The sequence below is a fragment of the Dryobates pubescens genome, chromosome 26 (genome assembly GCF_014839835.1).
Source record: "Dryobates pubescens isolate bDryPub1 chromosome 26, bDryPub1.pri, whole genome shotgun sequence".
In the NCBI taxonomy this organism is placed as follows: Eukaryota; Metazoa; Chordata; class Aves; order Piciformes; family Picidae; genus Dryobates; species Dryobates pubescens.
Window position 1 is genome coordinate 7,342,461 of NC_071637.1, and position 24,528 is coordinate 7,366,988.

The following is a 24,528-nucleotide window of genomic DNA, read 5'->3' on the forward strand; positions in this document are numbered from 1 at the left end:
ACTTGTGGCCATCCCTAATGAGAAATTTCTAAACAGCTTTTAGCATCCTGGGCTCACCCTTCATCCCTTAAACTCTCACAAGCACTTACCCCTCTGGGCTTACACGTCTCACCTCCTGTTAAACAAACAAACACGCAAACAAACCCCACAAAACAAACACAACCTCCAGCCTCCTGTAAGAAAGCAACCACTGCAACCTTTGTTCTTGAATATGTATTTTTTACTGAAAAAATCATTCATAAATTAACAAATACAAAAATGTACAAACACATGGGTAAATAAATGTAATGACACAAAGGATTGCTTTGCTGAGAAGTGTGTGTGTGTTTTAAAACACTAGTCTTCAGTGCAAAAACGTCCCCCCTGGCACCTCTTAAAAACATAACAGTAAGCTCACAAGCCATGATGATGGAAAGCTACTTCAGAGTTTCAAGCCACTTCTGATGATGAGCGACCCGGAGCACGTGGCTGTTGCTCAGATGGTACCTCCCTTAGAGAAGCAGAGCTTTACAGGTAATCAGCTGTCAATAAATAGTTCTGCAAATAAAACCCACGTGGTTCATTTAAAACCAAAAAAAAGAAGAGATCAGCATGGAACAGGACCTGCCCTCCAGCAGGGCTGAGCGACAGTGTTGACAGGCAAGGGGCAAACAAGTGGCCTCGTTGAACTTCAGCTGCCAACATATGTACAAGTTCTCCTTAACACGAGAGATTTTACACCATAACAGCACATGCGCTTGACAGTATGTTTTTAACAGTTACATTTACTATACAGTATTTGACAGAGCTGATAAGATTAACAGTGCACATTTTCAGGTAATCCACATCTTCCAAAAGGGAAAACAAAACAAAACAAAAACAAAACCCCAAACCAAAAGCAAACCCAAACAATTCAACATGATTAGAACAAAGGAACTATGAAGAGGGACGTTGCTGAGAGGGGGATGGACCCTTTCTGTGCCAACCGTTGAGTGCATTTCTGAGCAGAGGTAACAGCTTTTTGTTCAACACAAGGTGCGATGGGTGTCAGGTACACATCGAAGGCTGAGGATCCCGACTAAGGTAGTTTAACACCTACTCACACACACATGCATGACTCCTGGGGTAGTGAACTTGGACTAGTAGAAATACATTCCTTGTTTGAAGCACCATTAAGCAAAGACAGATTTCTAGCAAGGTCTCAAGATGAAAGAAGAAAGGGGCAGGACAATGTGGGTTCAGCATCTGAAAAGGGTCCACGTGAATCAGAGATCAAGATTCAGAAGCGAAAGTCTTTATTGCTATATGTGCCATAAAAAGCAAATCCTCACCTCTGCCTATAAATAACCAGGTTGAATCCCCTTGGGAAGCAAGTTTGAAGCACATGTAAGTTCAAAGACTTTAAACCTAAGTGACAAAGTTACCAGCGCTTTTCAAGGGCAGGCTCGCTGTCCTCTCATACCAGCTGGTAAGATCCACAAGAAGTCGTGTTTTATAAACTAACATTTTCTGGATACAGGTTAGGAATGCCCTGGGCAGTCACACCCACAACAGATGCGTATGGGGATCATACGTCCATGGAACCGAGAGAACAATGTAAACCATGAGAAGTTAAGGAAACCGAAGGCAAACAACGCAATAAAAAGAAAGTTAAAGTACTCTGGAGCTTAAGTACCCACAATTGTTATGTATCAATACAAACTAAAGAGGAAACCCCAGCGTATTTACTTTTAAGTCAGAGAGGTCCAGTAAAAGTGCCTGTGTCAGTGCTGTGTCAGGACTGGATTGAGTGTCCATGGGAGGAGAGCCCAGAGCCCAGCCTGCCCACAGGGGCTGTGGGAACGAGGGCATGGCAGCTGGGAGAAGGGATGGCTGGCTGAAGGGAGTGTCAGACCAAGCTCTCTGGTTCCCGGTCCTCACATTTTCATGAGCTTGATTCACCTGTTCTTCATGTCCCTCACTCACTGGCCTACAACACCCTGCCCCACCAGCTGTGCCCATGCAAACACTGCCAGGTGCCAACAGAGATAACCAAGTGCAGTGTCTGGTTCCCACAGCACTTCAGCATGCTGCTAGATTTACACCCTCAACACAAACTAATAACCACCTCCTACACCATATTGTCCTGTTACAGGGGTGACAGCAGGGCATGGTTGGTCCCAGGTGGCCTTGATGGGGCCAGCTGTCCCTTCCAAAGGGCAGCTCATGTGCAGGAGCAGCCATCCTGGGGGCTGTGGCCCCAGCAGCAGCATGGGTGCAAGCTCTTTAGCAAGCGCCACGCTCATGCTTGCCATCAGCGGGACAGACAGCAGCAGGCAAGGGATTTTATTCCCTATGGCTTTTGGATTCATTTGCACATCATGCTGCAAAAGTGACAGAAAGGGGAGTATTTATGAAAAAACTCCCATTTCCTCACTCTCCCTGGAAAAAGTCACCCCTGTGGTTTCTGGAACGAGCAATGACATGGCTGTATTGCTCATCTGCTACACTGCAAAGCTTAGGGCCCTGTCCCACGAACATTTCTGCATATGCACAGCTATATCATGCAAGCAGTCTCACTGGCTTAAAAGGGAACACCTTGCACAAGTACAGTGATGCACACACAAGTGTTTACAGAATTCAGGACTAAAATGAGTGACCGTATGTAAACCTCTAGCTTGGATTTGAGCCATAGGAGAACAAATAAAAAGGGGCGCTTTACACAGCCTATTTACACTTACACTTCTTTAAGAAGCGATTCTGTTGTATAGACTTCAAGCAGGTCATTTAAAAAACCGCACAGACGTAGAAGAACGGCATCAGAAGTCGTCTCCTCTCCCACCAGGGCAGTTGCCGACTGAATCGCTCCTGACGATCGCCGCCGAGAAGCCGGAGTCCCTCAGCTGAGCTGCTTCCTGGAGGAGAAAGCGCACCCAAGGCGAGTCCCAGTGCCGAAGACTGCTGGAGGAGGAATGTGGAGATGAGAGCAGCAGGTTGAACTGTCGTCCTGAAACCCAGAAAGCAGGTGGCAGAAAAAAGAAAGAGACTGCTGAGCTCGCCACACGAGCGTTGGGCTGGATTGGTACAGCTAGGGCAATTTGTGCGTGCACTTTCAGCCTTATTCTCCAAAATACTGTGATCCTTCATTAGACAAAGTGTTGCTTGTCCTCGATAACCCTTGGGAAAGAAAGTCTAGCGTGGTGCTTTCTTGGTGAAGGGCAGGGCAAAGTTATTTTCTCCACTTAATATTCGGTCACCAGAGCCAGCTCCGGTGTCAGGTTAACAGTGATGTTCTTATACAAGGCGTCATACGTGACGTTTGGAAAGTAGTTCAAGTTATTGAGGCCGTCCAGGGCTTGCCTTTCTTTTGACTTCCTCAGCAAGGCGTACCTGTGCAAGGAGAACCAGAGGCCAGAGTCACTTCTACGTAGCCCAGAGTCCTGAACTGCACCCCCCCAGCCCATGCTACCAAAACACCCTTAAAGCAGCAAGTCCCAGCAGCAGCCATAAACTGACGCATTTCTGAGTCCTTAACAATTGTTGCACTTCCTGTATTCTACATTAGCAAATATCCCAAACTTTAGAAAAATCCCAGTCCAACACTTGAGCAAAATGCTCTGCGCCACCAGCAAGCACTCAGCTGTTCAAACAACCTGAAACTGCTGCCCAGAGCCTTCAGGTCCTACTCCCAGGAGGAGGCTGAGCTCAGGGGTCCCTGCTAATGGCCTCACCAGTCAAAGCATCCAAGAGAAAAGCAGCTGGGTGTTGATGTGGTCCTTTCCTTTTCTAAGAAACTGGACCACAAACAAGAGCAGAACTAAATGGGTTGACTCTGAGGGATGGGTGACAAGGAAGTAAAACTAGAGTAACGATGGGGAAGGAAACTGCAGCAGGTACACAAAACCAGCCTCAACTAAATTTAGGCCCAGCATGATGAGATATAAGGGCTAAGGCGGGGGAGAGTAAAAATAAGCAGAAACATCTCAGCATGACAGGACACTGACTTTCTGCACTGCAGTCTTGGGAGCCTGGCAACACCCAGGAGTAAGAGCTAGGCTGAGACATGGGGACAGAAAAAGCATCAGGGAAAAGATGTGTCAGGAGGAAGAGAAAGATGCTAGGTGAGAGTGAAGAACCAAAGTTGATTTCAAAGCAGGTACAGCACCAGACACTGGCAGGACACTTAGTGTCTTGATTAACATTTTCCTTGTCCAGTGAGAAGTGTTGGGTCCCCCTGATCAGGTGGGAGAAGCAGCAGGGCTTTCAGATGCCTGCAGTTTGTACTTGCCTGCAGGTAGGTGCAGAGCAGAGAGAAGCAGAGACTATAGAGGATGTCACTGCTAAACCTCACCTAGGCTGGCAGTCAGGGAGGGACCACTGCCTTGCCCATCCTCACTACAGATTCCCCTCCTCTCACACCACTGACCCACAGCCCCTGTGGACCTTGAACTAGGGCTCCTTGCTAGGCATAGGAAGAGACCAGGGAAAAGTCAGGAAGAGCAGTACTGCACTGCTGGCCTTTCACATTTTCAGTGTGACTAAATATGGCTTCTTAAGCCAAAGCCAACCTCTCATTTTTCATGAGTGAAACTAGAGAAGCACCTCTTACTGCCTTTCTGTCTTACCAACAGAGAAAAGAAAACTAGGGCTAAAGATGATAAAACCTCAAATGGAAACTCCTCCAGAAATTGGTCTGCTGTAACAAGAGATCAGCAGATAGCTCAAATGTTAGCTACAACACAAACCCTCTTGGCTGCCTCTTCTGCCAGCAGCAGCCAGAACAGAGCTTGGGCTGCCCAGCAGCTGTCAGCTACAAGTGTTAATTCCTGCAACAGTATGAAAAAGGCATTTCTCTGGTTTTCTATTGCATAGTTTTCAGAAGACTCAAATCCCACCAAGGTCCCCAGGCAAAAGCAGTCATTCAAACAAACCCTGTACTGTCAGGAACAACCCTGGCTCCTTGACAGAAAGGTCACAGCTCTCCTGGAAACCTCCAGGGAGGATTTAGCTTTTTGAGAAAAAAAGACAACACAATTCACACAGTACTTGTGCTCCTTAGGTACAGGGGACAGTCACTGCTCCTGATGGATGCCTGAAGTCTCACCAAAAAAAGCAAAGCTCTGTATACCCAACCCACTTGGGGTCAAGAGGCAGGGACAGAAGAATGGAGAGGAATGAGTTGCTCAGTCTCAGCACTGTGCTGAAAGTGTACTTGGAGTTGCTGCCCTTTCTCTGTTAGCATGCACCACCATGGGATGAAACTAGTGAGTGTCACCCTCTTAACTAGAAACCCTGAACTCTGTCCACTACCAAAGAGTACCACTGCAGGGAGTCATTGCTTCTGCAACAGCATCTGCCTTTGCAGTGCAAAGCCAGGGTGCTGTCGCTGGACTTGGTTAGTGTTCCCAGGGACAGATGATGCTTTAGCAACCACACAACATCAGAGTCCCTGCTCTCTGCTTTCTGCAGGCTGAGCAATGTCTCCTCTAACACTTGGACCAGGCTCATCTAGAAACACAGAAGCTTCTCTGACAGCTGGCATTAAGCCACTGCTTTAGCTACATCCTCCTGGAGATACAGGACAGGTCCTCAGCCTGCCATGCTGACAACTCTCTCTTTTGAATAGCATCCAAGCAGCTACAACCACAAACCTCACTGCAGAGATGTGGGCTATAGAATGTAGGGATGGAAGGATCCAGGTAACAGCAGAGGCAGAGCACTGGTTTCCTTCAAGAGTTAAGGCTGCTACTGCCTTCAAACAGCTCCAGGGAGCCTTGGTACATCGCAGACTCTGTGAGAAAGGCAATGGGATTCTTAAACAGAATGAACTTGCCTTCCTAGGAACTGCACTTCTCCCCGATGATGGTGAGGAATTGATTTGTATTTCCCTGTGTCTCCTTCTGGTCGAGTCACTGAGTAGCCTGCATACTGCACCCTGTGTCAGTAAGAAGAGACACAAAATCAACAACCACATGAAAACCAAATCATCGCATTTGCTGTGCCCTCATCGCTTGCCAGGACAGCAGGCAGTGCGCTTGGGGCTGTGACCGCAGCTTTGCCTTTGCAGCCAGCAGATAAGCTCTGCAAACCTCCCCTCTCCAGCCTGGGCTCCGGGCAAGTCACACAGCACTTGGCACCTCAAGGCTGCAGCCCAGCCAAGATCAGTCTGACCTCAGCAGCATGGGATATTGCGCACACAGCCAGCAATTTCCCAACCAGCACTTTTTTGTTTGCTTCCCATCCACTGCCTGTGCAGGCAGGCTGGAGTGGTCTCCGTTCCCACAGAGCCACCGCTGCCAGGCTGGCAGCCTGGGTGAATTGGGCACAGCAAGCCCAGTGCTGGCTGCAGAGGTGACCCAGGCTTCTCTCCACAGCATGGACAAAACTTGGCTTACAGAACCACCATCAGAAGCGGAATTCAGGGAGGCCAACTGAGCCCATACCTGTTCCAGAGGTCATCGTCTTCACCACCCCAGCCCCAGAAGGCGTTAGGAAAACCATTGATCTTCTGAAACTGCTCAACAGTCAGACCACTCACTCCACCAAAGAACTCATTGTAAGGAAGCCTAAGTGAAAAAGAAGGGGTTGGGGCAGAGCCTGTCAGTACTGCAGTTCTGAGCTGTGAGGATGCTTTTGCCAAGTCCCCTCTAACATTCACTTTGCACAAAGCCTGAGAAGCAAACCAAGATTCATCTCCACCCCCTTTTAAAAGCAGTAAAACCTGACACTGACTCCTTAGCTATTAAGGCAGTGTGGAAGAAGAACAGTGCTTACAGATACATGTACTTATCCAGCTTGGCTGCAAAGTGCCTCGGCATCTGCCCACACCCGTAATAGTTACGGTCATTTTCTGGTATGTGGTCCACATCGTGAAAGATGAGGCAGTCCCAGTCCAAGTCCTTCATTGCTTCCCGAAAGCCAACATTGAAGAGCATGGCACGGTTGAAGGGTTGGTTTCCAGCCTAGGAGAGAGAAAGCACCTTCTCAAGGGGAGCCCTGTGCAATCTGAGCTCCACACATGCATAGAGAACTGCAGAGGGCAACCAGCTCCCACATTGGTGCCACGCAGGGAAATGACGTATTGGAACAGACAGACTGGTGACATCACCCAAGACTTAAATATGCATTTTATACTGTGCAGGAGTAAAAATAAAAATGCTGAAGTCTTATTACTCAGACACTTGAGGGAAAAAAAGAAGAAAAAAAAAAACACAACAAATTTTGATCAATCTTTTGAGACAGAGCTAAATACAGAGTTGTATTAGCTGGGTGGATGAAGTCAGACAGCTAAAGTGACAGCTTCACGGGCACATCAAATGACACAGTCTTATGTTTTATATTCATGACAATTGTCCAGATAGTGCCAGAACAAGAAACACAGAACTCTGGTCAGACCATTCCTCTATTTAGGGGATGTTGCCCAGAACTGCTACAGAGATAGACACAAGTAATGCAGCATTATTTAAACTGCAAATACCTGCTTCAAAGTTTAAAAAAAAAAAAAAAAAAAGATAAAGTATCTCCTCCAATACAGGATTTCAATTAAAAAACAGCCACCCAACAAAACAAAAGGCACCAAAAAAGCCCCCTGAATCTCTACTTTTTTTTCCAGATAAAACCAAGTATTTTGGGGCACGCCACTTAGCTGCGTCACTTTCAGGCAGAATGGGACAGTTTACACATTGCAACATGTACACTGCACTGGTTAGGCCACACCTTGAGTACTGTGTCCAGTTCTGGGCCCCTCAGTTTAGGAAGGATGTTGACTTGCTGGAATGTGTCCAGAGAAGGGCAACAAAGTTGGTGAGGGGCTGGAACACAAGCCCTATGAGGAGAGACTGAGGGAGCTGGGGGTGCTTAGGCTGGAGAAGAGGAGGCTCAAGGGAGACCTTACTGCTCTCTACAACTACCTGAAGGGAGGTTGTAGACAGGCAGAGGTTGGTCTCTTCTTCCAGGCAGCCAGCACCAGAACATGAGGACACAGTCTCAAGCTGTGCCAGGGGACATTTAGGCTGGATGTTAGGAAGAAATTCCACACAGAGTGATTGCCCATTGGAATGGGCTGCCCGGGGAGGTGGTGGAGTCACCATCACTGGAGGTGTTTAGGAGGAGACTTGATGGGGTGCTTGGTGCCACGGTTTAGTTGATTAGGTGGTGTTGGATAATAGGTTGGACATGGTGATCTCCAAGGTCTCTTCCAACCTGGTTTATTCTATCTATCTATTCTATGAACCCAAAACCTGCCAAAGGTTAATGATGTGACATGGCAGGGGAAGTCCTCAGGACAGAGGGCAGAGCTGCACTCGCAGCTTTGGCAGACATGTCCCTAGCACAGCAGGTCTCTGCCCCAACCATTGCTGCCCTCAGGACACACTCACTTGTTCCACGACGTAGAAGGCAAACTGTAAACGTTGTCGCTGCAGCATGGGAATAAGGTGTCTGAAGAGGACAGGAAGATGCTCATACCGATTGCGGAATGGGATCAGGATCGCTACCTGGCAGGGAGAGGACATGGGTCTTACTGGACCGCACCAACAGCTCCTGCCACAGACCTGCCCCAGGATGGGAAGAGGGACTGACCAGCGGGGTGGGAGGGGGAACAGCACTAAATGTGATGTTATCAGCTCCTATCTGAAGGGCTGAGCAGTCTGAAACCCCTTCAGCCCCCACATCACCAATTGCCTATTTGCTTTTTGGGGAATTGTTGCTGTGGGGGAAATTCAGTGCAATCTCAGGTGGGATAAGGACCTACAGCCCTCCCCTTTCACTGCTTCTGCCCAGTGCTCAGATCAGCAGGACTGAGGCCAGGAAAATGCTACCATGTTGCTCTAAGCCACTTCCTTCTGGGAATGGGAGTCCCCAGCAGTGTCACCTTACCTTTCCAGGTCATATCCTACCCCACAGAGGGCAGTGGGAGAATTGGTAGGCTCAGCAGTTGGGAAGCTCTCTGCCTCAGCAATCCATGCAGAAGCTCAGAGCTGATTCACACATCACTAAAGCAGCCCTCGAGCTCAGCATTTCTCCTCTAGCCACTGCGGCCCCACACTTCAGAGATCATTATACTCATTACTCTGGAGCTGCAGCACATCAAAGACGTTCCTGGTTACCTTCCAGCGAGGCAGGCAGTCGCTTGGCTTCCAGTGGCCTCCCCGCTTGATGGAAGGGTCTTTTGAGAAGAACTGGTGGATATCCTCCATCGTGATCTCACTCATATTTACATCGATGGGGCCCTCTGTGGAGACAGCAAGGAGAAGCAGAGGAGGGGGGTCAGGAACTGCTGTTGTCCTGAGGCAGCTGGGTGCCTACTCAGGGCAGTGCTCTGCTGCATCCCTGCTCTTTGCCCCCAAAAAAACAATTAGGAAACACTGCTAGCATGACTTGTGACACCTCCATCTCCTCAGCAGCTGGACTCCATTCAGGTTTGATGCAGCTCTCCATCAGAGACCCACACCAGCCAGGGCACCATTCGACTCCTCCATACAGGTTTCCAGAAGACACAAACCCCCATACCTCAGCAGAGAGCATTTTCCCCCTTTCAGGAAACATTTAGCCCCAAAAGCCCTGCTTTCCACTGCAGTATCACTTTGGTGGAAGCATTTCTCCCAGCTGTGGCTCTTTTGGGGAGTATCCAGCCTGTCTCTCTCACCAGCCCCTGCCCAGCTGTACCCAGTACAGCTCGGGACTGGGATCGGCAGCGCTGCCAAGGGGTGAGAAAGCCATCCCACTGCCACTGCCCCGGAAAAGGACTGGCTGAGCCTTTTCACCAGCTCCCAGTACACAATCCCTCTTTTGTTTGCATTAGCCAAGTGATGTGCTCCTGCTTCAGCAGGGAGGTGAGGCTCTGACATAGCAGGGATTAATTCCTGTGAGTAGGCAAACAATGATTTCCCAGGCGGGGAGCAGGCTTCAGACAGTGCTTCCATTCATCCCCAGGTGCCCAGCAGGGAAAGGTGCAACACCAGCAAGCCAGAGAATGCCATCACATGTCTTCAGAGCCACAGAGAGCAGGAGAGGGGCAGGGAGTTATTAGGATGTCAGGATGCTACTCACTCATAGAAGGGAGCCTTTCGGGACAGGTGTGGTTGGGGAAGTAGGTAAAGTCTTCAGGAAGAAACGTTGTGGCTTGCAGAAAGGTGTCATTGTGGTTGAGATCAAAAGGATAATCTAGGGAATGGAAAGAAAAGAGAAGAATTTAGACATGAGCTGCAGGTCTTTGCTATTTCCAGCCACCTTGCTGTGCACTGTGAAAAGACTCCAAAGCCATCCATGGCTGTAAGATGCCCTCAATGGCATAGCAGTGTCCACACATGGCATGAGCTCTAGATGTGCAACCCAGCTGGGTGTTCACCCCTATCCTGGGGCAGGTGGCTGCAGAAGCCCTAGTTGCATTAGACAACACCACTGGTCAGAGGAAGAATTTTGAATATCTCCTTTAAGTATCACAACAGCTGAAAGCAAAGGAGCACATGGCACTGGAAAGGAAAACCTACTCAGCACCTTATCCCTGAAGCACCACAGCACAGTGAGGCAGGACATGCTCCTCCAGCAGGTCCCTTCCTAATGGGGTCAGGGAGGGAAGTCCCCAGGCAGGTCCCAAAGCCAGCAAGGACTGTCAGAACAGCAGCTTGCACAGGGAAATCCTGCCTTGTGTCCTCCTGAAAGGATCAATAAAAACTATCATATTACACACAGCCTTTCTGCCCGTTCATGTCATGCAAGAGCAGAGGAGCCCTTGTGCCTCAGCAGTCACAGCAGTGCCAATCACAGGATGTTTCTCCAGCCCCCCCTCCCATTCCCCTGCATCCTTTTACCTTCTGGGCAAAACCCCTCCAGCCTGCTACACCTGCAGATGTTTTAAGGAGATTTTCACATTACTATAGAAAGCAGACGTTCACGGTTAAGTCACCATCTTTGCATAAGGCATCTTCAGCCAAGCATGACCTTTATTTTAGACACTAGCAAAGTTCCCTGCCTGCACTTAAGGCATCAGCTGCTGCAGGAGGATGCTGCCTCCACACATCTGTGAGCATCAGATGCTTGGCAGAGGGTTGGCTTTAGATTCAACGGCACCCAAGACACCAGCACCAAGCTTACACCCCACAGAAGACCTGGAAAGTTATCCTTTAGGCTGAGCCACATAGTCCCATTACAGGCAGCCCTTGGACCTGCCAGGATGAGAAAGCCTCGTCCTTTCCAGTTACCTTCTCATGAATGGGCAATCCTGAAGCAGCCAGCTGCAGAAGCACACCATGGGGCTGACATCCACCATGCTGATTCAAAGCAAGAGCAGCCCTGGGTTTCTCATGTGCACAATACAAACCAGCTGGTGTTCAGGCACCCAAAGACAAAAGAAAGTCTGCTGTCCCACTTGCACCCTCCAAAAGCTATCTAAGCAGCTTGGGACACAAGGGTTGCAAGTGATCCATCAGCAAACACTCCATTTAGAGTAGGAAGCCAGATATTTTAATTATTTTACTGAATCTAGTGTGAAATTCAGATTATTCTCAGCCAGCAGCTACAACCTTTCAAATTAAGCACACGTGTAGTTTCAAGACCATACTGACAGCAAAAAAGTTTCACACCTTTTACCCTGAGAGAAATATAATAAACCCAGAATTATCATGTAGTGGAGTGAGTGAATCAGCAAAGAGCTAAGAAGCTAAGTCATATTTGAGAACATATTAGATAATTGCAGAAGCAAAGTGTGATTTTTCCTACCAGAAATATTGCATCAAATAACCAGATTAATGGCATATCAAGAAAAAAGAATCTAGTAACAATTTAATCTTTTGAAGCAAAGCAGGGAGAGTTACTTTCACCTACAAGGTCAAAAGCTTTCATTTAAATCAACTGGGACAAGTCACCACTGGCTGGATACTTCAGCTTGCTTTCTTGTGTTAGTACTTAGGGCCCCATCATTAGAGCTGTTTAACCACTCTAATAAGTAGTACCCAAACAATTTCAGACTCAGGATGGACTTGTAAACAGAACCTAAGGGCTTTTAAAGTATGACAGATATTATTTTGGAGACTTGATAGTGCTCTAAATCTTAATAATGAGATTCCCATTAAACTCCCTCAATTCGAGGCATACTCTCAATACTTAGTCTAGCTGAGAGCACATGGTGAAGCTCAACTCCCCTCTTTGGCACAAAGGGTTGCCTTTTTTGCTTGTGGAAGCACAGAAGGGACCCCTCTTGGCTCACTGAACAGGGAACCTATTATTGCATCTATTAGCAAATGCTGAAAAAGTTATAAATTACTTCCTCATTTTAATACAAGAGCAAAAAAGCAAAGGGCAAATTAAAAATGCAGGTGGATGGGGACAAGCACACTGCTTGCAGCAGATCACACTGTGCTTGGTCACCTTTCCATTCAAGGGTGGGAAGTTCAAGCCCCAGATCCCAGAAGGACACACACACAAGGCAGCACTGCACAAAGAACTGCTCCTTGTCCAGCTTCTTGCTAGGACAAGCATGATGCAAAGAAGAGGTTGCAGCTCTGGAAACATCACCAGCCTCCTGCTTCCCAGTACTCCTGTGAGGCTGCAGCAGGGCCAACCAGAGAGGGACCACAGGGTCTTCTACTGCCAAAACTGTTTTGTGACCTGTGCCAGCTCACCCGAGGCAGCAGCATGCCTGCCCCTGTTCCACACACCTCTCCCAAGAAGGAAAGAGATGCAGGGATGGGCAGGTGACTCCCACCGCTGCCTGCAGGGTAGGACAGGGTCGGGAGAGCCTGGGAGCTGCAGCCAGCAGCTCTGAGTCACCATGAGAATGGTCAAGTCCCTTTGCTGGGTCCTTCCCTGCAGTCATACCAGGTGGGTTGGCTCTCTCAGATGTCACATTTCCACTGTGGTGTGGGGAGGATGCACTAACCAGGTAGTGTCACCCACCCAGGTCCCACCAAGGCACCTGAAAACAGAGTTGGGGAGGGAAGATACTGATCCTGTTAATAGAATCCTTGGGGTGACACTGCCATGTGCCTTCCAGATGTCACTGCCATCCATCACATGTCTGCTCTGACCTGCCTGCCAGCAAAGGTCGCCCAAGGACAGTGCACAGCACTTGTGTATGTCAAAAATGTCCTCAGAGCAGGAGAGTATCGGCCCATGCCTATGGAGCTGGGATGGACATGAGGCCCAAGCAAAGCCTTATTTCAGTAGCAGCAGTACTGGCATCACTGACACTAACACAGTAACCATTATCCTGTCTGCTTCAGGCAGCAGGGGCACACAGCAAGCTTTTGGAGGTCTTAGAGCCTGAGGACCATGACTGCAGTGAGACAGAGGCTCTCATCACTGCAAGCAGCAGCAGTGGAGCTCTTAACCCTCCTCCCCTTGGGGATCAGCCACTTCCTCACCCTGCATCTGCTTTACTTGATGTTTCCAGTCTTAAAAATAGCCCAGGCTGGCAGCTTCAGCAGGGAGAGAAGACAACCCAGGGTGTCAATCTCTTGCACAAGTTGATAAATCCCCTCCCGCACCCATTCCTGGTCAGAGTACAACTAAACTGGTGGCCACATCACCTGCTCTGCAGCAGGCTGGGCAGCCAGGACATGGCTTGTTTTTTTCATTGATAAGGAAGTAATCTTGCCTTGTAACACTATCAGCTCCTGCTGATGAACCCTCACTGTGAAGCAGCCGAGCTGAGCTCCCCAGCACCACAGCAGCCTGATGCCAACGACAGGAGCATGAGGCATGGGTGACATATCAGCAGGGAAGGTACACACTTGGTGCCACACCAGCCCAAAAGCATTGCCTCACTCCAGCTTACACACAGCCACTGTACCACACTTACACCAAAACTTGTAACCCTGTTATCAGCTATGCATTACAGATGATGAGCAGCCTGGGAGTGGGAGCCTGCGACTCTGCTCCCCACACTCTGCACAAAGTTCAATGTATTATTTGTGGCAGATCTCCAGCCAAGTCATCTCAGCTCATCCTTGCATGGGAAGAGTGAAGCATATGAGCACAGGCTCCTCCACGTGCTTGGGGCCAGGGCTCTGCACACATGCTCCTGGGAAGTTATTTTTTAAACATGAAATCTGATCCCTGCACTGAATTTGAACGCGTTTACCCTCAGACCGGTTGAAGCTAACAAGTTCGATTCCTGGAAAGCAAAGAGTTTTTCAGCTCAACATCCCCATCATTTCAGACCTTTCAAGACTTCTTCACCTCTTGGACAACTTAGAAGCATCTGAATATTTTTTAATATAAAGAAATGAATGTAATTTACCTAGAATGTAAACACAGGCAGTAATTCTTTGTATCAGATGCATTTTTATGTCTTACATAATAGGTATTTATATACATAGGCATAAATAAAGCCCTTAAGAAATCAAAGTTCCCGCCCTACATTTACCAGCATAAGCTCATTCCTTTGAGAATGGTGCAGATCAACTTGATTTCCAATGGAAATGGAACCTTTGATTAAAATTACTCAAGAAATACCTGAGTCATTCAGGCTGCTGTTCCTCTTGGCATAGGCACTGCGGACCACCTGCTCGTACACCTGAGCTCCTATTGTTCGCATGTTTTCACGGATCATGATGCCTTGGGCTTGCATCATGAAGAGGTAGGTGTTCACTGCAGGGGAGAAAAAAAGAAGGTATTTCCATGAGGACCAGCTTTTGTAGGAAAGAAATAGGAGTCTTTTGGAACCATTCCCAGCCTTCTGCTTGGTTTCAGCTCCCTCCTGCCAGGAGCATCCCCAGGTCGCACGTGCCTGGGTTGCCTGATGGGAGCTGGGAAGGGCATGGAGTCAGGAAGCGGAGGCGTAAGGCACATTTGGAAACCCAGCTGGTTAATAAGGGGAGTGCACCCAGCTAGGCCTGATAATGCAGACTGTGACACAGCATCACAGCTTAAACACCACTATCTTTTGCTGCCTAAGCAGGGGACTTTAATTAGGAGATATCATTCTAACAGGAAGCTAAGCTGCACACCTGGAGAGGGCATTCGTTCCTAGACTGCAGCAATAAGGACTGAGACACTGGCATGGCAGAGGTACCTCAGTGGGGGCATCACGAAATACACCCCAGAGCCACCAGCAACGTGTATGTTCCTAAGCAGGTAACACTTTGCATCAAAAGCCCCTTGGGACCCCAGGGCCAGCATCCCCCAGGCAGGCTTCTTCCCTTCCTCTTTTCCCACTGACCCTGTGCCCTGGCACCATTTGTGCTGAGGCTGCTTAGGTTTCAGTTTCAGCTGACACTCAGCACTGACAGGCACAGCCTGGCGTCACCAGCAACACCCATGGGACAGCAGGACGGCCACCTATGGAGGTGGCAGGACCACCACCATGGACACCACAGCACCCCTCTGCATTGCAGTGCCAGCTACAACCCCACTGCAGTGAAATTTTAGGCTTAACAATGAAGGGAAAAATAAACAACCTTGATTTGAAAATAGGGAGGAAGGGAGCTCTAGAAGGCAAATTCTGCAACAGTCATAAAATAAACAGGTCAGAAGACACTCCAGGAGGGATGGAGAGGGCTCCAGGCCAAGGAAACAACAGAGACTGCCTAGAGGGGGGCAGCAACTGATAAAATGTCACCAGGAAACATCCGTAACAGACAGGTCATTTCTGCAGCAGGCATAGCAGAAGCTGTAATAGCCTGAAACCAGTGGCTGCCAGTGCCAGCAAGGTACAGTCAGCACTGCAGTCACCAGCAACACAGACGAAATATGGCACAGAGGTGGCACCACTATCAGAGAGAGAGGGTCCCCCCAGACACTGCCCATACTGATGTGCTGGCCCAAATCTCCCTGCCCTGCCTTCTCCTCTTACACTCACAAACAGAAGCACTTCCCACTCCCAGCTATGCTGTGTTTTCACACAGCTACGGAAATATTTGGAAGGATGATGAAGACCCCACACCATGCCCAGAGCCCCCATGCCACACCCAGCTGCTGCCTGTGCTCAGCCTGTCTCAGAGCCATGAGGAATCACCAGATTTGCAGCAAGAAGAGGGTCGGCTGCATTAATTCTTGGCAACTAAATGGCTTTAAATGAAATTTAAATGCTTATTTCCAGCCTCTCCCTTCCCATGTGTGTACTCTATGTGGTAGAACCAGCAATGGCACCTTAAAGCCAGCAGTTAAACCAGCAACAAACAGGAGCTGCCTCAGCCAAAGCTGCATCCAAGCCTCACCCACCTCCTCTGGTCCAGCCCTGCAAACCAGAGCAAGCACTAGGTCAGCGTGATGGCTACAAAACCTGTGCTCTGATGCGGTTTCCTGGCAAGATACTTGTGATGCAAAGACGGCAAGAGGCAGCGAGGGCTGCTCCTGCTCTCAAAGTCAGGGAATTTGCTCTAGCAGATCCCCAGGGGGTAGGGCTCATGGAAAAGCTGGCATTTTGATGTGGTACCACAGGCCAGGAACAAACGTAGCTGAAACATGCAAAGCTTCACACTCAGCCCAATACCTTCATACGCCCACACGTGTACCCATCTCCAGCTCAGAGCTCAGCGCTAAACCACAACACAGTCTCACAGTGTATCACAGTATCACTAAAGTTGGAAGACACCTCAAAGATCATCGAGTCCAACCTGTCACCACAGACCTCATGACTAGACCATGGCACCAAGTGCCACGTCCAATCTCCTCTTGAACACCTCTAGGGATGGTGACTCCACCACCTCCCTGGGCAGCACATTCCAATGACGAATGACTCTCTCCGTGAATAACTTTCTCCTCACCTCGAGCCTAAACTTCCCCTGGCGCAGCTTGAGACTGTGTCCTCTTGTTTTGGTGCTGGTTGCTAGAGAGAAGAGACCAACCCCTTCCTGGCTACAACCACCTTTCAGGTAGTTGTAGAGAGCAATGAGGTCACCCCTGAGCCTTCCCTTCTCCAGGCTACACAACCCCAGCTCCCTCAGCCTCTCCTCACAGGGCTGTGCTCAAGGCCTCTCACCAGCCTTGTTGACCTTCTCTGGACACGTTCAAGTGTCTCGATGTCCTTCTTAAACTGAGGGGCCCAGAACTGGACACAGGACTCAAGGTGTGGCCTAACCAATGCAGAGTACAGGGGCACAATGACTTCCCTGCTCCTGCTGGCCACACTATTCCTAATGCAGGCCAGGATGCCAGTGGCCCTCTTGGCCACCTGGGCACACTGCTGGCTCGTGTTTAGGCAGCTGTCAATCAGCACCCCCAGGTCCCTCTCTGTTTGGCAGTTCTCCAGCCACTCTGACCCCAGCCTGTAGCTCTGCATGGGGTTGCCGTGGCCAAAGCGCAGCACCTGGCACTTGGACTTGTTGAATGCCATCCCATTGGACTCCGCCCATCTGCCCAGTCGGTCGAGGTCCCTCTGCAGAGCCCTCCCAGCACTCGCAGTCCAGCCCCAGAAATCCTCCCTCCCTGTCACAGCCCCAGCCTGGGCAGGCAGCTGCCAACCAGAATTTACGGAAATGGGAGTCCCTGGGGAAAAAAATGTTCTTGGAGATGGGCTATTGAGGGTTAGTGGTGAATAAGCAAACGGTGCAGTCAGGCTGGCCTGGCTTTGGGATCTAGGGTAGGATTCACAGGGCAGCTCTGGCCCAAGTTGCCCATGCAGTCCAGGAAGCGGGCAGGCCTCCCAGATGACAAAAAGAAGATACGGAGGTTGGGCAACTTCCCCTTCAGCTCACCAGCCCACATCCCAGCTTCATCTCAGTTGCAAAGGTGACATATTAGGGGTCTATGCCTGGGGAATAAAGCTCCTATTACCTAACATCATGCTCCTATGACTGCATCCACACCAAGCTGCAAGCAGAAGCACAAGGCTCTACCAGGAAGCAGCACAAACCAACACATCCAGTTGAAAGGAATAGCATCCTCCAAAGCCAAGCACAGCAGAGCATGGACTCAAAAGGGAGAGCATCACTGTACACTGGCTCTGAGCAGATAGTGAGGGTTAGAGACTGCCCAGATCTTTTTCTGAGCCCCTCTGCACAGAGCAAAAGGTAGCTGAGGCCACTGGAGCTGAGATGTTTAGCAGGACAAGGCTGTTGATAAGGAAAGGGGAGGCAGCAAGCTTGCACCTTCCAGCTCATGTGGAGTTTGAGTCAGCAGCAAGGCACAACTCACTGAAGCTGAACAACTGATTCAGATTCCTACTTTGTTATGCCTTCTACTGACTGGATAAAGCAGATCAGGTTTGGTGAAGCATGAAAGAATAGGAGAGCCAAATCAGCATCCAAGCCCTGCTTAATTTCAGGCTGAGGGAGGTTTGCTGGGGCAGTGAAAGCGCTGTTTGTTCACACTGCCTCGGCAGGCAGACGGAGCAGGGCCTCGCCACAGCCACATGACACGGCTCGCTGGGTCGGAGTCGCACGGAGCTGCAGTGGGAATCCTGAACAGACTGTTACAGCAGCCACCCTCCCAGGGGAGCGCCAGCACAAACAACACCAGCTTTGTTTAAGGCAGCAGTTGCCTTTTCTGATATTAACCCCTTTACTCTGACGATCAAGGAGATACCTGGCCATGGACGAGCTGTGCCATCAACAAGCCACACACCCACACCAAGAACCCCCCCATAACCGTACTGACCCCAGCCCAGGGATGAAAGCCCCTGCTTCTGCCCCCACAATGACCTATCACCACGAGATAAGCTTCACAAAGCCCACACTTATCCAGAACACGCAAAACATTCAGCTCAGAAAATCGGATTTAAAACACATCATTGAAACGCTCCACTTTAAAAACCTGCATGGTGCTGAATTAGCTCCGTGGGGCTGCGATGGCCAGGGCTGGGTTTAGACCAACATTTGGGAATTGATGAACTCAAACCTTGCTCCTGGTTTTACTTTCCTTTTGATGAGCAAATTAGCCACCTTTTAAATTGATGAAGCCTGACCTGGCAGACTCCACAGAGCCCAGGGCCCCTGCACCTGAGAGGTGGCATTTCCCCGAGCCGTAGCAGCAGAGCCATTCCGAGCGGAGGAAGGCGATGATGAGCATCTGGCTGTGCCTTCCCGCCGCGCGTTCCTGCCGCTGCCCTCTGCCAGGGAGGAACGCGTGCTCGGCCTGAACCAGGGTTCAGCCAGAAAGCAATTCTGCGTGTTGTGAGATATTGCTAATCTAATCACATAGGATGATCTCGAAAATTACATTGGCCTTCTGCCTTTGTTCCAGTTGAGCACGCAGCACTTGAGAACACACACAGTGATAACAGCCCAGCTACCCCTGCTGAGCAGCAGGACAAGGACTGGGGAGGAACTTCAGCTGCTGTCAGGTTTGGGGGCAAAATACCCCTTTTCCTACAAATTCCCAACAAACCCTCACTGCCCATACAGAAAAAGAAACTTAAGAATCCATTTGCCCAAATGCTGCCTTAAGATGTTCTTGTTTGTATGCCAGTCAGCCCCGCTGGGATTCAAACACGTGGAAACCACGATACCAGACCTGCACATTGCCAACAGCTGGAGCAGAGGCACACGGCTACACCCCAGGGCCAGCACACCCCTCAGGATGCTGAGCCCCGAGGCCAGCACACCCCAACCTCCATCCTCACAAGCAACAGGGAGGGCAAGTGTTCATCCAAGCCAGAAGCAGATGCAACAACTTCAGCCACGGAGGTAGTGTCCAATTATATAAACGAGCACTGAAGCCTTCCTGTAATCATTTCTCTGTTGGTATTTTCGGAGCACTTCTAATCAAGAAACAGCTGACTCTCTCATGGAAAATTAATTTCACCATGATGATATGTACCAGATGAGGCAGCAGGGTAATTTGCAGCCTGACAGTTGATTCAGAAGAGGTCTGATCCATGCCAGTTACCAACACAGGAAGGGGACAGACAACACGTCTTGCTCCTGACCCCAACACGCTTCCGCTGCCTGTGGAAAGGATCTTCCTCCTGTATCCCCCAGCACAGGGGACAGAGCAAGCACCCCAAGCCCCATACTGAGAGAGACAATCACTGGATCTGGGGGCAGGAAGAGAGGTCAGGTGGTTTACAGCAGCCCTGCATGTCTGCAGCAGTATCAGTGCCCAGCATGGTGGCCAGGCTTTCCTGAGGAAAGATCAGTTCTTCCTCTTCTTTGAGATTTAGGGCTTTCTGTCACATTCAGCATTTTTCTTGGTTCATTAGTCCATCAGCGCTGCAAAAGCATAGAGAGGCTGTTTGTGACTTCATTATGAGCTCACTGGAACATGCAGCCTTCTTCCAGCACCTGGGGCTCTGGAGCAGCTGGGCCCTATCCTAGGAAGGGTGGGCAGCCACTGCAAGCCCCTTCCCCGGGAGTACACATCTCAACCACCACAGCCATAAACTAACATCCTGCCAGGGGAACTGCTGCTGAAAAAGCCACTTTGCCAGGCATTGCAGCAGGTATGAAGCACTCAGCAGAGCTTGCAGGAAACCTGCACGAGGGAGATACAACAGAGACTTGGAAGGAGTGAAGGTCCTGCAGGCAGCAGGGATGGGTGCTCAGGTCACAGCCAGCACCCTGCCAGGGCTGGGAGATCCTGACTGCTGCAAACACCTCCCATGGGGCCCAGAGACAGCAAAACCAGCAGAGTCATGTCTGTCTAAAGCCTTTTGTTAAGCTCTCCCAGCAGATCCCCAGCACCAATTTGGCTCTATTAGCATTAGCAATACAAAGGGGTTGAGTCAAGCTCAGGGTAGACTAAGACTCCAAGACAGATAGACAGCTACCATAGTCATAAACAAGCTAACAAGGAAATTTAGCAGCATCCCATCACTAACACACAAGAACTCTGTGTCCATTAGCCTTCCAGTGGCACCATACTCCCCAGATGTACAGAGTGTGAGAACAATTAAATAAGAGGCTCCTGTTAGTTTCAGAGATTTTAATATTAATATCATCATTCTAGCCTTTCACCTATAAATAGCACAGGAAAGAATAATTTGATACGTTAAGTGGTCTAAGAATTAGCAGCGCAGCAACAGCAGCACTGAGCTGGTAATTACAAACCACCCATCCCCAAACTTGGCAAGTTCACAGCCTGCACGTGCATGAAGTAAGAAGGGAAGACAGGAGACTACAAGCAATGCTTGACCAAAACCAGAGTATGGGGAGTTTGCATCTGAACTCTTACAGAAAAATGACCCAGAGGAAGTTTCAGCAAGGGAGAAGGAAATTCAGATTATTCTAATAGTCCCTGCATTTTTAAATGTACACATTTAAGATGGCAACTTTCAGTTGCAATCCCACAGCTGGCTGAGCCGAGCTGCTTCTGCAACACACTCTGAAGGACACTGCAACAGATTTTAGGATACCCAGCAAGAGGAGTACAACACACTTTGCACACATGGGAAAACTCAGAAGGCCAAGGGACCTCACAGAGTGTTTGCAGCATCAAAGCACCTGGAAGGGGGCCTGCACCCCAACAGCAGTTTGGGTTGATGTGGGATTAAACCCATTCCTCCAGGCGCAGACACACCCACCAGGACAGAGAGCAGCCCAGGGCTGGAGCACACAGTACCCGGCTCCTCCAACAGGATGCTGAGGGTGGGGAAAGCAGGGGACAGAGTTTATCCATGCGGACGGACAATAATGCCAAGGATGGCTGGAAGATCAGACAAGGCTTTGCAAATCCCAAGAGCAGCTCAACTCCCAGGCTGTGCTGCAATTCCTCCTTGCAGGGAAGGGCGTAGCGACATGTGCAGGCTGGAGCATAGAGCATAACAAGCATTTGCCCAAGTTAAATATTACCCTTCCTAGCGAGATTCGGACTCTCCTACTTTAATTGCTGTTCAGGAGATGCAATTGCACATGACTGCATCTCCTGTTTATTTTCCATCCCTCCTTAGCAGCGATGGGCAGCTCTCTCCATCTCCAGCCAGCCTGCCCTCCCCATCGCGCTCCCTTTGCCAGGGTCAGCACAAATGCTTCCAAGGAGAAAAAAGAGCATCAGCTGCCAGCAGATTTCTCTGCATTCAGAGCATAAAAGCACAGCTCTGGCTGGGCACTTGTGGGCACTGCACAGTTAAATGCACAATAAAAGGCTCTTCAGCAGGCAAAGTGAAATGGTTGCTAACCTCTCGGGCTGGCAGCACTGGCAGGCTGCTGCTGGCCACCAACAGCAAACATTTACAGCTCAGTGTTTGCTCCTTAAGAGACAAATGGTAGAAATTCCTGCATCCTGGACACCATCTTGAAGTGGCAAGAATCCTGATCCCTAAGCCTGATGCTCATGTAGGAGTGAGAAGAGGACACAGAGGGAGAGTTTTGGTTGGGGGAAAGAAAAAAAAGGCATGAAAATAAGAATTAAGTGAATAGTTGGGCAAGCAAGATAAAGAAAGTGCAGGCAGATACTCTCCAGTGCTGCCCCTGAAGCAAGAGGGCAGAGAAGGATGTGAGCTGCTCAGGACAACTCCTCATCTCCTGGGTCATGGGAATTGGCAGGGCTGAAGGAGAGAAAGGAAATCCTCTGCTGCAGACACCCCCCTGCAGCAACCTGGGCATCCTACTCAAATAAGGAACTCAGGATGTCCAGGAAAAGGGGGATGTGGGGTGGTACTGCCCAAAGAAATGCATTCAACAGCGAGTTTTCATCAGAGCAGTCCTGCACCAGTTGAAGCAATCTCGAATACAGCCACAGCACAGCAGAGAAGACAGGCTGCATTTGGATTTTAAACTTCTGTACACAACGTGCACCATTTAAGTAGATTTTGAAATCACTGGTTTGTTAGTCTTCCAAATTAGGAGATTAACTATACCCATTGGGGAGTATAAAATAGTCAAGATAAAAATGACTTAAGAGTCACGGATTTACTGCCTCAGTTCACAGAGAACAAGCTCCATGGTCCGAAGCTTTAACAATGTAGGTTCAATGGAGGAAAACACAACAGGGCTGTTGTTTAGGATACTCAAAAAGCCCCAAACACAACACCACCCAAAGACCTGATTTTTCAAGCATGTTTTACAAGGTCAGTATGGCTGAACAAAAAGGGTTATCACATGGACAGCCTCATGCTTGCTGCAACTGAACTGTTCCAAAGGCGGGGGGGGGGGGGGGGGGGGGGGGCATGTGTGGGGGGGTGGGTCTGAGATGTTTCTGGTCAGTGGTTTGCCTCTTACACCAGGCTGGACCATCCCAGTTAACACACGTGGAACAATACACTTTTCCAGCTGTCATGCTTAAATGTGGTCACAGGATTTCTGGTTACAGCCTGCAGGATGGCATTTGCTCTTCACTCAATTCAACATGACCCATGGCACATCTTCCACAGCCATTTCTGGCTAAGGCATGGTGCAGCTCCTATTTGCATCTTCTTTCTCTCAGAAAAAAAAATAAAACTTACCAAAGGGAAATCCTGCTCCCTGCCTAGCTTGCCTGTGAGGCACACATGCCACAGGACTCACTTCTTGCCTCAGAATGGTGAAACCCAAGGCAGGTAGGCCATGCCGAGCTGCTGGCTGCTTCATGTCTCTACCTCAAAAGGGCAGGATGCGCTGTTGGGGACATCCATGAATCAGCCCCACAGGGCAGGTTGTAGACTGCAACTCTCAGCCCACACAAGAGTGTTTACCCTGTTAATACTCAAGCACCACAATGACTACTTGACTACTACTATCAGCAGGGCAATGGCCATCATCAGAAGCTGCAGGCTGTCATCTGGCCAGACACTGGGGCTAAGAAGCTCAGAGCATGCACTGGACTACTGCAGGCAGGACCTGCTATTGAAAATAGAGTCCTGTAACTGCTTCAGTCCTGAAAGGATCAGGGCTGCTTTGCAGCATGCCTGATTTTACCATGTAGACTGCACCTGAAAAGAGAGACCCCTCTGTAGCAATACCCCAAGACTATCCCCATTGTGTGGTTTCTTTTCCATGTATTTCCAGCTCCTGGGAAACCAGTTGTTTCAGCAGCCAGGGCAGGAGCATTGTCACAGCCCCACCTCCACACTACCAAACAGCTTGGCTCCTCTGCTGGAGAGCTCTCGTCAGCCCTTTCAACTCCAAAAAAATTCTCCAAGCTGAAATTCTTCAATCACATGGGGTTATTGTTGTCCAAGATTTCAGAAGGCAGCAGCCTGGAGCTCCCTGCCAAGGGTACTTCCACCGTACAGTGCCATTAAGATCCACAGCAGCTTGGCCTCTGCAGCAAGATTACAGTTGGTTTTGTCTGCAATAATTAAAGACTGAGCTGCAAACAGTCAGTGCAGTTGCTGTGTTTTTCTAGAACACACACCAAAAAAAAGCTACCAAATAAAGGCTGCAACTTTAAAGTTCCAACATACAGACCATTACCTACAGGGTTTTGTAAGGACTCTGATGCCCTCAGACATTTATTAGCTTTGCTGTAAGCTATGTAGCTTTGGAATACCTAACATTTTAAATATGGTTCTCCTCCACCTGCCAAACAAGTGTAATACAGCTGCTGCAAGTTAACCAATTCCATTATCAGAGCAGGGAATGACTTCACTGGGAATAATTCATCCCTCTATGAACTTATTTAGCACTTAACTAAGAGACTACAAATCACATCACAGCCTGTGGGATGCCTTCCTGTGCGTCAGCAGAAAAGCAACGGCACTAGAGTCTGTTTGGGATGCCCTGAATAGGGGGCAAGGGAAAAGCTTTTCCCTCCTCATTCCTCACCACAGATCTC

At 49.3% G+C, this 24,528-nt stretch overlaps 1 protein-coding gene across 1 annotated transcript in view; it reads right to left on the bottom strand.

The window, feature by feature from the left end:
- Positions 1 to 207: 207 nt before the first annotated feature.
- The window catches only part of B4GALT5 (beta-1,4-galactosyltransferase 5), a 39,850-nt gene continuing 15,529 nt past the window's right edge, over positions 208 to 24,528 (bottom strand). The window contains exons 2-9 of the mRNA XM_054173490.1: positions 14,413 to 14,547; positions 10,009 to 10,122; positions 9,066 to 9,190; positions 8,337 to 8,453; positions 6,733 to 6,920; positions 6,402 to 6,524; positions 5,792 to 5,893; positions 208 to 3,348 (exon numbers count right to left, since the gene is read on the bottom strand). Of these exons, the coding sequence (XP_054029465.1) occupies positions 3,201 to 3,348; positions 5,792 to 5,893; positions 6,402 to 6,524; positions 6,733 to 6,920; positions 8,337 to 8,453; positions 9,066 to 9,190; positions 10,009 to 10,122; positions 14,413 to 14,547 (1,052 nt within the window). The 3' untranslated portion in view covers positions 208 to 3,200. The remainder of the gene's footprint in view (positions 3,349 to 5,791; positions 5,894 to 6,401; positions 6,525 to 6,732; positions 6,921 to 8,336; positions 8,454 to 9,065; positions 9,191 to 10,008; positions 10,123 to 14,412; positions 14,548 to 24,528) is intronic.